The sequence below is a fragment of the Phocoena sinus genome, chromosome 16 (genome assembly GCF_008692025.1).
Source record: "Phocoena sinus isolate mPhoSin1 chromosome 16, mPhoSin1.pri, whole genome shotgun sequence".
Classification (NCBI taxonomy): domain Eukaryota; kingdom Metazoa; phylum Chordata; class Mammalia; order Artiodactyla; family Phocoenidae; genus Phocoena; species Phocoena sinus.
Window position 1 is genome coordinate 1,788,092 of NC_045778.1, and position 15,561 is coordinate 1,803,652.

A 15,561-nucleotide genomic window follows, 5' to 3' on the forward strand; every position below is an offset into this window, starting at 1 on the left:
CTTCTTTATGCCACCATCACCTGGTGCGAAGCAAAGGACTTCCCAATCGGGAAGAGAAGTGGGGATCTTCCCTTACAAATGAACACAGCCCTTTCAGTTAGATCGCAGATTCCGGAGGGAACCCGGATTCTGTAAGGCCACGCCCGCCGCGGGCGGAGCGTAAGTGCGCGCTGCGAGGCGGCCCCTGGGCCCAGCACCACGGTCAGCGCCCTGCCTGCGGCGTCCCCTGGCCACCCGCGCGCGGCCCCAGCGCCGCCGCCGACCCGAGCGCAGTGCAGAGCCGGACACGCCCGAAGGTCAAGTCGGGCCCCGGCGCGCCTGCCAGTCTGGGGAATGGATCTGAGCCAGAGGGAAGAGCCGTGAGCAGGGGAAGACTTAACTTACGGTCTTGAAAGGCGTGCACTCATTCGGAGTATTGTGCAAAGTGATGGAGGAAGATGGGGTCCCTCTTCCTCCCCGACCCCGGCCGCTCCCCGCCCCCGCAAATAAACACAACAGACAACTTTACGCAGCATAACAGAACGGCTGAGTTTAATGCTTCAAGTTTTCCATTTCCTTCCACAGGCCTTCGTTTTACAAATAACAAAATGAGGTAAATAAGTTAATGTATGTACACGTTATAAACAGTGTCGGTTTGCGGCGGCAGCAGCGCAGGTGGTTGGAGGGCAGTTGCCGCGCGGTGGCTCGAGGTCAGCCGCCTGCGCCGCAAGCGGATTCGTCGTCCTGGGGAGAAGTCGCGGCTGTCGGAGAGGCGTCTAGAAGCATTTGCGGTGGACGATGGAGGGGCCGGCCTCGTCGTACTCCTGCTTGGTGATCCACATCTGCTGGAAGGTGGACAGCGAGGCCAGGATGGAGCCGCCGATCCACACGGAGTACTTGCGCTCGGGCGGGGCGATGATCTGCAAGACAGTGACAGTGACAGTCCGTCAGGGACGCGGCCGCGGCCCGGAGCCCCTCGCGGGCCGGGGAAGCGGGGCGGGGGGGGGGCGCCGCCCACCTTGATCTTCATGGTGCTGGGGGCCAGCGCGGTGATCTCCTTCTGCATGCGGTCGGCGATGCCCGGGTACATGGTGGTGCCGCCCGACATGACGTTGTTGGCGTACAGGTCCTTCCTGATGTCGATGTCGCACTTCATGATGCTGTTGTAGGTGGTCTCGTGGATGCCCGCCGACTCCATGCCTGGGGGCCACGGGGAGGAGCGTGAGCGGGCGGGCGAGGGGCCCCGGGGGCGGGCGCGGGCCGGGGGGCGGGCGCTCGGGGCTCACCGATGAACGAGGGCTGGAAGAGCGTCTCCGGGCAGCGGAAACGCTCGTTGCCGATGGTGATGACCTGGCCGTCGGGCAGCTCGTAGCTCTTCTCCAGGGAGGAGGAGGAGGCGGCCGTGGCCATCTCGTTCTCGAAGTCCAGGGCCACGTAGCACAGCTTCTCCTTGATGTCGCGCACGATCTCGCGCTCGGCTGCGGGGGGCGGAGCGGGAGAGGAGCCCTCAGCGCGGGGCCCGGGGACCCGCGCGCCGCCCGCCTGCCCGCCTGCCCGGGGAGCCCGGGGCGCAGCGCACCTGTGGTCACGAAAGAGTAGCCGCGCTCGGTGAGGATCTTCATCAGGTAGTCGGTGAGGTCGCGGCCGGCCAGGTCCAGACGCATGATGGCGTGAGGCAGCGCGTAGCCCTCATAGATGGGCACGTTGTGGGTGACGCCGTCGCCCGAGTCCAGCACGATGCCTGCGCGGGGGTGGGGCGGGGGGTGAGCGGCGGCTCAGTGCCCGGCGCTCGGGAAGGGGGTGGGGCGGCTCCCGGGCACTCACCGGTGGTACGGCCGGAGGCATAGAGGGACAACACGGCCTGGATGGCCACGTACATGGCCGGCACGTTGAAGGTCTCAAACATGATCTGGGTCATCTTCTCGCGGTTGGCCTTGGGGTTGAGGGGGGCCTCGGTGAGCAGGGTGGGGTGCTCCTCGGGGGCCACGCGGAGCTCATTGTAGAAGGTGTGGTGCCAGATCTTCTCCATATCGTCCCAGTTGGTGATGATGCCGTGCTCGATGGGGTACTTGAGGGTCAGGATACCCCTCTTGCTCTGCGCCTCGTCGCCCACGTAGGAGTCTTTCTGCCCCATGCCCACCATGACGCCCTGCGGAGCGGAGACACCACGAGCTCGTTACCGCGGCTCCGGGTGGCGCGGGGCTGGGCTGAGCGGCTACCCGGCCCGGCTCCCTCCGCGGACTGGCAGCCTGACCTGGTGGCGAGGGCGGCCCACGATGGACGGGAACACGGCCCTAGGGGCGTCGTCGCCGGCGAAGCCGGCTTTCACCAGGCCGGAGCCATTGTCGCACACGAGGGCGGTGGTCTCGTCTTCGTCGCACATGGTGTCTGGTTTCTGCAAGGTCGGGAAGGCCGTGGAGACGCTCGGCGTGGCAGGCGGAAGGCCCCGCCATCCCGAGCGCCCTCCCTCCCCCGGGGCCTATGGACACCCTCAGCCCCCAGCCCGGCGCGGTCCCGAAGGGGAAGCAATTAATGCCACCCGGGCCGAGCTTCGCTGCCGGGCCCTGCGTTGGGGGGAGACCACACGGAGCTTTTCTCCATCCGGGAACCCAGGGCACACTGTCCCCGAGGGTTCTCTTCCTTGGTTGCAGGCGCCGCCCTCTCCACACCTCCGGGGTCTCACCTAGGGGGTCAAGGTCCGCGAACCCTGCCCGCTGGGCGACTGTGAGGGTTAAAGGAGACGCCGTGGGAAGGGCTTGGGCGCTCCACCCGGGGACGAATGGCCTATTCCGGACCCCCACGACACACCAGACTCACAACCGAGGCGCCCTTGGGCCTGACGGCGAACCCGGGGAGTAGTGGCACTTGCTGTCCTTTGGCTCGGTTGGGACGGAACTGCCCTGAGGACGACTAGAGCAAAACCTTTCATCTACTTGGGCACAAACTAAGTGTCAGGGAGAGCAGCCCCAAGGGGCTGGGCATAAATTTGGAGAAGTTTCCAAAGGACGAAGATTTCCTGTCTCTTCTTTAAAGCGCACGTGGCTCTGGGGTCGGAGGCGCAGCACTGAGGACGCAGGGCTGGGACTGATATAGTGAGTCGGCCGGGCCCTACCCGGAGTTCTCCGGACTCCCTTCGGTGGTGCCCCGTCCCCCTGTCCCCACCCCGACCCCGCCTACCTCGGCGGGTGGCTACACCTGCTGCTCTCCGGCTGGGGCGCTGCGGTGGCCGCTCGTCTCCCAGCTCAGGTTTTATATAGCCCTCGGGCGCTCCCCCCGCGCCGCCCCGCAGGAATGTCGCTTCCCTTCTCGAGCCATATTTGGGTGTCGGGCACTAGAGCCCCCTCCCCCGGCCGGTTCGCGGCCTGGGTCCCCGCCCGGGTCCCCCGCGCTGACCAAAGAAGGAGCGGCCTGGCCCGAGCCCAGGTAACGCGGGCCGGGCCGTATATGGAGCGTCTCCCCGCTGGTCGGCCCCTCCCGACCCCGCGCAGCTGCCCGGCGGAGGACCCGGGGTGCGGCGAGGGTCACCGCGTGCGCGGCGCGCGCCAGCGCGCCTGCGCCCCGGGCTGCACCTGTCCGCCGCCGCCGCCCTGCCCCGACCCCGGCCTCTGGGCGCGCACTGGGCCTCGGGGAGGTGCGCCCCACATTTTGCCCCTTCTTCGGGGTCTTTGCTCAGAACCTCAGAACCTCAAGTGCGGCTCCAGGGAGGAGGGAGCCGTGTTCAAGTGGTGGGCCCAAGAGGACCGGGGGAGCAGTCACACCCGCGTCCCGGGCAGGGGAGGCAGGCGACCCCTCCCGCCAGCTCCCCAGCGAACATGGTCTCTCCCCCCACCCCGAGCTCCCCGAATCCAGAGGGCTGACCCGTCGGCCCCCACCCCCACCGGAGAGGGTCACCAGCGGCGGGCGGGCGCGCAGCTGTCGTGGGGCAGACAGCTAGCGGCGGGAGGCAAGGGCGGAGCGCCGGGGAGGAGGCGCGGGCCGGCTGTGGCAGCGCCGGGCGCAAAGCCAGGGCCCGTGGACCTGCCCGCCTCGGGGACGCGCGGAGCGCTCGGGGGTTTGTGAAGGCAGTGAATTTCAGGGCGTGACTGGCGCGCTCCGGGGTGCGGCGGGCCGCGCGGAGCGCCCTACCCTCCCGCATCCTTGGCGGAGCTCACTGAGGGCCCTGCTTCTGGGGCCGAAAGGCAAAGGTCACAGCCCATGACCTGGAGGTGGGAACGGTGAGGTGTTCTTACTAGATGAAGCCGCGCCCGTCCCTCCTCTCGGTACAGAGGACAAGGACGTCGCGCTCTAGGATGGGCAAAACGTTTTCCTGCTGCAAAGGCTGAACAAACTCATCGTTATATTTAGAGGGTGATGCGCAGCCAAGGCCGGCCGCTTCCCAATCCACCTTGTAGAGTCACCGGTCCACCAGAGCCTGCTGAAGCGGTTCTATTTATACCGCTGATATATGGGGATAGGCCTTTCTAATTTTCTAGAAGGATTTGGATCTATCTACTTATGGTAAGGTGGAGTGGGGGTCAGAGGAGGTTACCCAGTTGGCGCTTCTCACTCCCCCCCCCACCTCTGCTCCCAGATGAGAACAGTTCTAACCTTGCTGTGGAAGGCACAAGGAGAAACAATTTTCTGTGATGAACTCAGTGACATGCTTTAAGGGGTACATCAGTGATGCAGTGTGAGCCAGAATGGAACCACTCATTTTTCTGATGTGCTGAAGTGTTCCCAAAATAGCTACCATTCACATTTGGTGGTGGGACTCCAGGTGTGGGTCCTCTTGAGGAGGGATATAAAAGTATATGAAACCCTTCTCCGCAGCCCACATCATGGCAGCCCTTCCCCAAAATGGCCAAAGTCAATGACAAAATAAGGAGTTTGGTTAGTCCGGGGCCTCGGTATGAGTATAATGTCACTGTGGCTTCATATTCAGTTTCTGAAATTTGAGAATGCATGAATAACGGACAGAGCTACATTTCATTTTCGATACCTTGTGTCCTGCTGTGGCAGTGTGAAGTGGCGACACTAGAAAAAAAAAACAAAACCTGGCAAATGCACTCTATGTACAGTGTAAGGGGAATAAATTTTGGTCTTGAAGGTAGGAAGAAGTATGCTGTCATTTACTGAATACCTAAGAATTTGGTTGACATCTTAAAGGGGAAGGAGGTTGTATTTGCCAGAACTGTTGCTCAGGGCAACTCCTCTCCTATAGCGAGCTTTTCTAATCTCAGGGTCTGTTAGATTCAGACACACATGAAAAGCTATGAATCAAGCAGTCACAAGCTAGCGATCTGCTGGTACAGCAAACCTTGGGGAGGTGGGCTTGGGAACGCCAGCTGGGACGCCTGCGCGGGTTGAAATAGTACCCAAGGGCTACCACAGGGCGGCCGCAGGCCCATCCTGGTCCTGCTGAGTTCTCATTGGCTCATAAATGGCCTTGAGGAGCAGGTGGAAGGCCATCTCCATACATGTACACTCTGGGGATCACCCCAGCACCCCACGCCTGAGTAAGTGGGTCACTGCCTGCACAGCCTTTTGAGATACACCCTGAGGAAAGGTCAGCCATGCAGGGTATGCTCGACATAGAGCTCCTGCTTCTAAGTTTTCGGGGGCAGCCTTAGCTCGATCCTCTGACAGGCCCTTCTACTAGGGCCCAGCCACCGTGCTCACACCCAATCCAGCCGCATCCCCTCAGCTCCTCACATATCTGTGGTCCCCAATCTCAAGCAGTCTAAGCCTTCTACTGTGTTTCCTACTTATTTAGACACGAATCTGTAAAGTGCTTCACATGTTTTTGTGTTGTTCCATTAATCCTGTAACTGTCTGGAGGTACATGAGGCAGGTACTATTTGCGTTAGCTTTAAAAAGAAGCAAACCAAGGCTCCATGAGCCAGACAGCACGTCCTGGGACACACAGGGGCTTGGGAGACCCACCCTTCCCTAGGAGTGCTCCGGGCTGCTTTCTATCTCCCTTTAACCTCCTCCAACACTTGGTATGTTCGGGAATATAACAGATCCTCGAGGGATCTCTTCCAGTGAAGGGCCAAAGACATCTTAAATGAAGCCATGGCTCCATGTGCAGCCATCCTCTGTCATCTCAAAAAGAACAGGGAGGGGCTTCCCTGGTGGCGCGGTGGTTGGGAGTCCGCCTGCCAATGCAGTGGACAGGGGTTCGTGCCCCGGTCCGGGAAGATCCCACATGCCGCGGAGCGGCTGGGCCGCTGAGCCTGCGCGTCCGGAGCCTGTGCTCCGCAGCGGGAGAGGCCACAACAGTGAGAGGCCCACGTACCTCAAAAAAAAAAAAAAAAAAAAAAAGAACAGGGAGGGGGGCTGCCTGGCAAGGCACAGAGTCAGAAGCGTTCCAGTGAGCAGGGGGGTAAAAGAAAAAACCAACTCACTGCCCTCCCAAGCCACACATCCAGAAATGTCCAGCTGACCGTGGCAGGCAGGAAGAGAGGACTTCGATCTTCTACTGGTTTTCCCAGACTGGGACTCGCTCTGCTTTGGCATCTCTAAGGGACTAATGATTCCATCCGAGGCTTCCTTTGGCCTCCTCCCCTTCTACTCCCCCTCCGCTCCCCTCGTCCCCACCCCAGCCCACTAGTTAAGAAAGCCTGCTCTTTGGTAAAGCACATCTGGGTGTACCCGCCCCTCTGACGGACTATGTGGCCTGGGGCCGGTGGCTTCCAGAGACACTCAGCTGAGGATACCACCTACTCCTTTAAGACTGATTTGAAGGTTGAAACTAGGTAAGTGCCTGGAACACAAGAAACGATAAATGGTACAGTACCTTTCTTCTAAGTGTTTGGAGGAGGTCAGAGTGGGGAGGTGAGCAAAGGACACTAAAAATCATTAGAACAGTTCACTGACCGCTTATCAATGTCATCACTAACTGAACAGGAAGAGTCAGTGTCATTTGAAATGTATCTGGAATGAACAAAGATTTTTGTACAAAGATTTATTCCAGTATTACTGTAAGAAAAAAAACAAAGACAAAACCCCAACCCAACCCAACCCCAAACCATTAACCCAAGTGTTTTTAAGACTGTTAAGAAGAGAGAGACTTGTTAAATTATGATACAGCCATATATGGTAAAGTGTCAGGCAGTCATTAAAAAAAATTGTACCTTGAAGAATACTGAAGACATACATTCTTTTCTTTTTTTTTTGTTTTTTTGCGATACGCAGGCCTCTTACTGTTGTAGCCTCTCCCGTTGCGGAGCACAGGCTCCGGACGCACAGGCCCAGCGGCCATGGCTCACGGGCCCAGCCGCTCCGCGGCACGTGCAACCCTCCTGGACCGGGGCACGAACCCACGTCCCCTGCATCGGCAGGCGGACTCTCAACCACTGCGCCACCAGGGAAGCCCCTGAAGACATACATTCTTGAAGGGGGAAAAGTTGGTTCTTAGGGGGTTAAAAAAAAAATCTTAGATATTATAATGAGGTGTGGCTCCAAAGGCTGTGGTACATAAAAAGATATACAATGGATTTGTGGTATTAAACTTTCAGAGGGGGTGAAGGGAGCAGAGTGATTAAAGAAAATTGTCTTAAGAAGTCTCCTTAGGAGGAGTGATAATGAAAAGGAAGGTTGACAGATGAATGGATAAAGAAGATGTGGCACATATATACAATGGAATATTACTCAGCCATAAAAAGAAACAAAATTGAGTTATTTGTAGTGAGGTGGATGGACCTAGAGTCTGTCATACAGAGTGAAGTAAGTCAAAGAGAAAAACAAATACCGTATGCTAACACATATATATGGAATCTAAAAAAAAAAAGGTTATAAAGAACCTAGAGGCAGGATGGGAATAAAGACACAGACCCACTAGAGAATGGACTTGAGGATACGGGGAGGGGGAAGGGTAAGCTGGGACGAAGTGAGAGAGTGGCATGGACATATATACACCACCAAATGTAAAATAGGTAGCTAGTGGGAAGCAGCCGCATAGCACAGGGAGATCAGCTCGGTGCTTTGTGACCACCTAGAGGGGTGGGATAGGGAGGGTGGGAGGGAGACGCAAGAGGGAGGAGATATGGGGATATATGTATACATACAGCTGATTCACTTTGTTATAAAGCAGAAACTAACACACCATTGTAAAGCAATTATACTCCAATAAAGATGTTAAAAATAAAAAGGTTGAGAAATACCAGATTAAAGATACACAGAAATGCTCACAATACCTCACATCAAAATAAGCAGGTTACAAAAGGTAACACATGCACAGTCCAAATACTGATACATGCACAATCTAGGATATATTTCAAAATGGTAACTGAAGCTATTTCTGGCTGGTGGGATTACAGGGGTTTATTTTCCTCCACGCACTTCTTTTTTCCTAATAGGTTTCACATTTTCTACAGTACTTGTACCTTGGTATTTAATGAGTGAATTTTACGTAGGAATATAGAAAGCTGTTTTCTTTAGAAGCATTCCTTGAATAACGTCTCCAGGAACAGGTAGGTGGGCTACACTAATACTTTCGTAGTTATTAGCCTCAAAACGCACACGTGCGTGGGGAGCGAGGCTGCAGTCACCTCGGCGTGGCTCTCCTTCAGGCCCAGTCACCTCGAGGAGTGTGCTTCACACCGATTCCTGACAGCCCCCTACACCTGGAGGGTGAAGCTGTGAGAAAAACACGATTCAGACCCCAAAGTAAAAAAAGCAGCACAACCCGATTTCTAACGAAATCCCTAAAACTGAGGGCATCAGTCGCCTTCCACCTCACCAAGAATTCCAGCACCGTCTCTTGCTGTGATTCTCAAATTCTGTCTTAATCCTCCACACGTTCAAAAGTTCCTAAAACACAGCCACACACAAAGCCTGTTGCTCACGATCAAACCCCCAACCTTCCTGTTTGATTTAATTGGGGCCACAAGCTGTGACTTTTCAAGCAGCGTTCAAAGACAGGAGTGAAGAAAACCTTTTCCAAGTCAGTACACTTTCTCTTTCCTAGTAAACATGCTCACCTTTACAGCACACCTTTACACTTTGTCATCGTCAACTACTCAGTTTATATAAAAATCAGTAATTCTTTAATGAAGACTACGTTGTGCAACAAATTTTTAAAACTTAGAAGAAAAAATTACTCAATATTTTAGGCCTTAATTTCACTACTACTGTTAAAATAATTTTTAAGAAACCCAACCATTTTGGAGCTATGGCTACCATCTCTAACTGGGGTAGAAGAGAGAGCCTTTTTCTCCCTCAAAATGAGACGACTATCCATCCTGCTGTGAGAGCGGCAGCTTCACATCCTCGGGTCCATGGGCCGGGGTCATCGTCAGACTGGCTTTCGTCACACGGGCATAACTGGGTTTGTGGCAGCGCGTGAAGGTGGCAGGGTCCTGTGTCCCAGTCACAGCATCACCTGACAGGATCTCACAGGTGAGAACCGTAGGGCCCTGTAAAACCAGTCTTCTAACAGAAGAATTCAACCATTTCTTGTGCTGTCTGACAAGTTCCTCTCCCTAACTTCCCCTAGTGCCCTTCAGGATATCCCTAACTGCGCCTTGCGCCGCAGACAGTGGCGAGGCTGCCCGTTTCCCTCCTTTGGTGACAGCCGAGAGCAGCTCCTCCATGAACCCGTCCTTCCACACATGCTCAGAGGCGGGGTCTGAAGCCTGCAGGGGACAGCGCGCGAGAGCTGCACTTTGTGAAGCCGGGAACCGGACTCTCTTCACCATGTTTAACTCCTGACCTTTTCAGCTGCTGGAGCAAGTTGTTTAGTGAGGATTCAACTGGGCCAAAGCCTGAATATGCCAGCAACTCCATCTTTACTTAAAGCCCGATAAAAAGTGAGTGACAACATTGGTCAGGACAAACCTTTGAGAACAACTACTTTTCAGTTAAATCACTTGCCACATTAAGAAAACCTATAAGGTTTCTAGCATTACACACACCTTAGATTAGCTAGACAGACTGTGGTAAAGATGGAATTCAGCGTAAATCATCCTGAAAATGCATAAACCTGACTGAATCCCCATACTGACAGGTTATAACCTATTATATGGTAACTTATAGATAGATGAGAAAGCCACATAAATATGTTTTATTCACCAAAATACTTTTATTAATACTCTATTATTTATGTAGAAAAGTCTGACATTTTTCCCAGTGAAGTAATCAGTTATCAAGCTCACAATGAATTAGGCCCACTTTGTCCTTTAGTTTCATAATAAGTTGGCAAATTTTGACATTTACCCCACTAGATATTTTCCCCAGACCTAACCAAAATGGACACCAAATATTCCAGACACTGTCCAGTACGTAACATCCAGAGCCACAGCAATTTCAGAGACAACTTAGTGCAGTCTTTCCATTTTTAGAGTTACAGAGGCTGAAGCCTAGAAGTGACCCGTGCATACGTGTAGCCAGAACCAGGGCCCTGGATGGAGTGAGATAAAAAGGAAGGGTAGCAAGTATGAAACCCACAGATAAACTTCAGAAGGAAAAGAGGAAGAAAAAATTATCATGTAACCAAAAACTAAAACCACAGTCATACAACTATTTTGTAGTAGCTTCCAAATACAGTATAAAAAATTCAGGAATACATGTTATAAAACTGTACAAACTTCTAGATATTTAAGGTCTAAAATTTTTATAAGGACACACTCATACAAATTTTCAGGAACAATGACCATTTTAGCAAAATCACATTTGTCCCTGGACGTAGTATTCATAATTAGCTTTCAAAACAAACTCAAAGTAAGGATTGGACTTCAAGCTTCCCAACTGGTCTGATTGCAGCAGGTCCTTCACCTCTGGCAGGTACTCACTGAGCTGAATGCCTATAAACACAAACACAGAACGTTTTTTTTTTTTTTTCACATAACTCTCAAACGAACTGAGATGACTGATGATAAAAACACCTGTGCTTCTATTTAAAATATAACGTCACTCTGCTATTGGGAAATACTCTGTTCTAAGTTCCTTCCCATCTGCCAAGCTAGGCCTGAGAATATGACATTCCTTACTTAGCAGGGGCTGCGTGACTGTTCTTCGCCCTAGTGGTCAAAACAGCCACTCTATTTAAAGTCTTTAATACAATCTGAAACACTTTCATTTCTCTCCACAGCTTAAGCCATTCCTTCGGTGTGGAAGTTTTAAACTAATTCACTTGAAAATAAGTATTTCGAGCCCGAGGAAGCAGCTTTCTAAGCAGCTGTATAGTGAGAGGTAGGAGGTATCAGTGAAAGATTGCTTATAATCCACATGTAAAATTTGAAAGACAGGAATCTGAATTATCAAGGAAGACAAGTTACACCATATCTTCTTAAAAGACTTTCAGACATTTATCTGTCCCCCAGATCAAAGATCCACTGTTTTGCTTGGATGGGTGGTCTTCCCACACTCTAGAAATGCTTCACTGCAGAGGTGCTTATTTGAGAACCGGTTTTTAATGTTTTTTTCCTGGGGTGATTGGTCTGCTTAATGTTTTAAAAATAATTTTCTAGAGTCAACTTTGGTAATATGTATTTTCCTTGAAGTTGATCAACTTTATTTTGTATTTCAAGTTTATTTAATTGTTTAAAAATTTTAAAAAAAGGGAAGAAAACAAGTATTTCAAACAATATTCTCCTATTCAGGAAAATAATTTAGTAGAAGCACTGCCGTGAAAGCTATCTACAGTGTTGCCAAACGTATTAGTTTCTCTCTACAACTGGAGAGGGGGAAGAACCATGTCTTCATCAGTCAGTCCTCTATTGAGTTGGAAAGGCAATGCACATCTGTGTAGTCACAAAACAGTATGTACGATTTTTCTCATTTTATAAATAAAGAGAACTGGAAGAAACATTTTAAATTAATAAGACAATATTTTATAGTTTGTCACATTATCATAAGTTTCTCAAAATCAAATACTGTTTATTTTTAATACCATCTAAGTGCCTAGCACCATTTTTGATACTTATTATACAATAAAAAAATCTCATAATAAGTGTTATGAGACTAAATCTGCAATATTTATATATCATTTATTACAATTAACACACTTTCAAGAGAGACTTTTTCTCTGTAAAACAGCATTACACTTGTGAAAATATCACATTAATTTCCTAAAGATTAATTCTCTTAAAAAACCCATCTTATTTAACTTCTATTTTTATAATGCATGCCTTCTGTTAGACATATTTGATGGTTTATTTTTCTTTAGAGCAGGAGTCAAAAAAACTCAAACGCCTGCAAAGCCCTGGCAGGTACCATGAGGAAGATGGCCTAGGGGCTTTGGTAAACTTAGGACCCGCGCCCCATTCAAAGTGGGCAGTGCTCATCAGCTCCAGCTGACAGCTGCCAGGTAAATATTTCAGTCTGGTATAGGCAAATCTTTTGATTTTTAAGACAAGTCAGAAAACAAGACTTTCGTAAGAACTCTTCTCACCTATTAAATGCCAGCGACTAATTAGGAAAAATGTTGTACTCCATGCAATGACGTGCGTTTTTTTCTGTATGTATAACGTACTTTAATAACATGTAAAAACTGAAAAGCTCCAGGTGGGTAATTTAAATGTATCTGCAGGCTGAATTCGCTCCACAGGCTGGAGTAATTGTTGGGCTGCCCAAGTCTATGAATACAATGTGAAGCTATCTATATCTACCTCCAGAATCTGCCCTTTAAAAAACATTTACTCTTGGGCTTCCCTGGTGGAACAGTGGTTAAGAATCCACCTGCCAATGCAGGGGACATGGGTTCAAGCCCTGGTCCAGGAAGATCCTACATGCCGTGAAGCAACTAAGCCCCTGCACCACAACTACTGAGCCTGCGCTCTAGAGCCCGCAAGCCACAACTACTGAGCGCACGTGCCACAACTACTGAAGCCCACGCGCCACAACTACTGAAGCCTGTGCGCCTAGAGCCCATGCTCTGCAACAAGAGAAGCCACTGCAGTGAGAAGCCCACACACCACAACTAAGAGCAGCCCCCACTTGATGCAACTAGAGAAAGCTTGCACACAGCAAAGACCCAACACAGACAAAAATAAATACAATAAATTAAAAAAAAAACCAAAATTTATTCTTGTACATGGAAGCTATATTATTAAAAGGTTCCAAAAATAAATGTCTTTGGCTTGGTTTTATAATATATATATAATATTATAAATGTATGTTATTAATATATATGTATTATATATTATATCATTACACATTATAATTTATATATAATAGTTTCCACTTGTTTTTGTCCTTTGGTCAAAATTTAATAATTCTTTTTGTAAAATTATAGGTTTCTATTTCTGTTTTCCATCTATGATTTATAATCTAAAAATAGCAACAACTGAAAAGTGAACTTTAAATAGCACCAAATACTTAATTAGCCACAATTCGGTTCAGTGGCACCTTTACAAGAGCTAACTTCATGGAAAGCATCAGATTTGGGTCCGAATGAATCTCTTCAACAGCACAGAGAAATCAACCATATCCAGTTATTTCTTCAATTCCAAATCTAGCAAAGAGAAAGCTTAATAGATATATTTTAACTCTGTCTGAATTTCAAGTATTTTTAAGCAAAAGATATTTTCTTTTGCTATACCCCTTCACTATTTAATTTTTTATTTTTTTGACAATGAAAAGACTTAATTGCCTTTGTGTTATTTATTCATCTTTGAAAGTAAAAGCATTCAGTAAATCTACTGTCAATGTGGGGTAGTCAAGTATTCATTTTTCATAAGTAAACACCCAGGTCAATGCTGAGGTGGACAGCTCTATCTGGAGTGAACTTCCGGCGTGTAAACACCGAGTTCAGCGCCCTTTCCCCTCGGCACACCGGTTGGTGTGGTGAGCTCCGCAGTGCTTCTCTGAGGCCCCCGTCATTTCGGTTAAGCCAGTGATTCTCAAGCAGAGGACCGCAGAGTGGAATCTATTTCAGAAGAACTGGGGCTATGAATCTGTAAAATAATTCTAGGCATTCAAAGAACAAATGTTTGTTGGGTGACTACTATGTACCAGGCACTGGGCCGTGCATGTCTTATGTAGATTAAATAATGTGTCTTGCAGATATATGTACAGAAATTTCCGAATGTGTGTAAATGTCAGCATCATGAATAAAATCCACATCCATTTAGAAGGGCTGCTGAATTTACTGTGGCTTTTTGTCATTGTGTACTTTTTTCCAGCTGGTATTAAAGAGAGTGTCCTTACATCTGAAAAGATTGGTAAACACTAGGTTAGCCTATTTTGCACACTGCCTGGATTATCATCATATTTATATATATATATATATATATATATATATATATATTTTTTTTTTGTGTGTGGTACGCGGGCCTCTCACCGTTGTGGCCTCTCCCGTTGCGGAGCACAGGCTCCGGACGCGTAGGCTCAGCGGCCATGGCTCACGGGCCCAGCCGCTCCGCAGCATGTGGGTTCTTCCCAGACCGGGGCACGAACCCACGTCCCCTGCATCGGCAGGCGGACTCGCAACCACTGCGCCACCAGGGAAGCCCATCATCATATATTTTGATTTAATAATTCTACAACAAATGAGCCACACTCGTCTTCATGTATAAAATGTGGAAAATCTCTCACCTCTAGTCTTTCTCCGTATATTAACCTCCAGTTATATTAAAGTTAAGTACCCTCCAATTCATCTTCTCCCTTCATAATAAACATTTAACCATAAACGCTTCTTTACTTACTTGCACCTCGATCAGCAAATGGAATTTTGCTCACCTGTCTTAGGTACAAAACATATACAAAACATACTCCCTTCCTGTCTCCTTTTGTTCTTTTTTTTTTTTTTGACGAGGACCATTTTTAAAGTCTTTATTGAGTTTGTTACAATATTGCTTCTGTTTTGTTTTGGTTTCTTGGCCCTGAAACATGTGGGATCTTAGCTCCCCAACCAGGGATCGAACCTGCACCCCCTGCATTGGAAGGTGAAGTCTTAACCACTGGACTGCCAGGGAAGCCCCTCATTTTGTTCTTAAAACTAATTTTATAGTATTAATGTCCAAAATGGATTGATAAAACATTTTGTAGTTTGCTCTCAGGCGTGGTATGGCCAGTTCAGTACGGGATATACCAAAAAAGTCACATTTTAGGTTTTCAATCTTCACAAGAGTTAAGTGGCCAAGCAGACGGCAACTCCACCATGACACAGTTCCCCAACATGTAGGGGAGGAAAGAGCCCTCCCTTTATTTTAAACAAGTTTCTCTAATTCTAAGTATGATACCGTTTAATTTTAACCCCCTGGCATTTGACACCTAGGCAAATCCCCATTATTCTAAGATTCTAAAACTGAGGAGTGACGCTAATTTCCAACATGAACAAACCACTTACCATCTTTTAAAAGTTTCTGTAAGATTTTCACAAATATACTGTCTTTAGATACTTCAATTGGATCATCTTTACCATCTGAACTGGACCAGCTAGAAAACAAAATCACTGTGAGGAGAAAATGGAACTGTGGCCATAATCTGAAACAAATGACTTGTTTGCTATTGTGGATTTGTTTTGATGTTTGTAGGGGGTGAAGAATCTTGAGTTTTGTGATACTGTTGAAAACTATTTAAATAAAGGAGCTTTATTAAATGTTGGATATACCCAGAGTCTCTCTATTAGATAGGAGATGCTATACTCAGGTAGCTATT

The 15,561-nt window shown here is 49.3% G+C and overlaps 2 protein-coding genes across 4 annotated transcripts in view; both read right to left on the reverse strand.

Moving 5' to 3' along the window:
* Positions 1 to 676: 676 nt before the first annotated feature.
* Positions 677 to 2,362, reverse strand: ACTA1 (actin alpha 1, skeletal muscle). 2 transcript variants are annotated; one of them, XM_032608216.1, is made up of 6 exons: positions 2,234 to 2,362; positions 1,804 to 1,999; positions 1,559 to 1,720; positions 1,266 to 1,457; positions 998 to 1,179; positions 677 to 899 (listed from the first exon to the last, which is right to left on the reverse strand). In XM_032608216.1, exons 1-6 carry the CDS (start codon positions 2,360 to 2,362, stop codon positions 756 to 758), a joined length of 1,005 nt encoding a protein of 334 aa, XP_032464107.1. In that variant the 3' UTR covers positions 677 to 755. The 2 variants fall into 2 exon arrangements, with proteins under 2 accessions (XP_032464107.1, XP_032464106.1); XM_032608215.1 differs by having other exon boundaries at positions 1,804 to 2,128.
* Positions 2,363 to 10,018: 7,656 nt separating this feature from the next.
* The window catches only part of NUP133 (nucleoporin 133), a 58,453-nt gene continuing 52,910 nt past the window's right edge, over positions 10,019 to 15,561 (reverse strand). For both annotated transcript variants that reach the window (XM_032608587.1, XM_032608588.1), the window contains 2 exons: positions 15,251 to 15,339; positions 10,019 to 10,763 (listed from right to left, as the gene is read on the reverse strand). In XM_032608587.1, the coding sequence (XP_032464478.1) occupies positions 10,627 to 10,763; positions 15,251 to 15,339 (226 nt within the window). In that variant the 3' untranslated portion in view covers positions 10,019 to 10,626. The remainder of the gene's footprint in view (positions 10,764 to 15,250; positions 15,340 to 15,561) is intronic.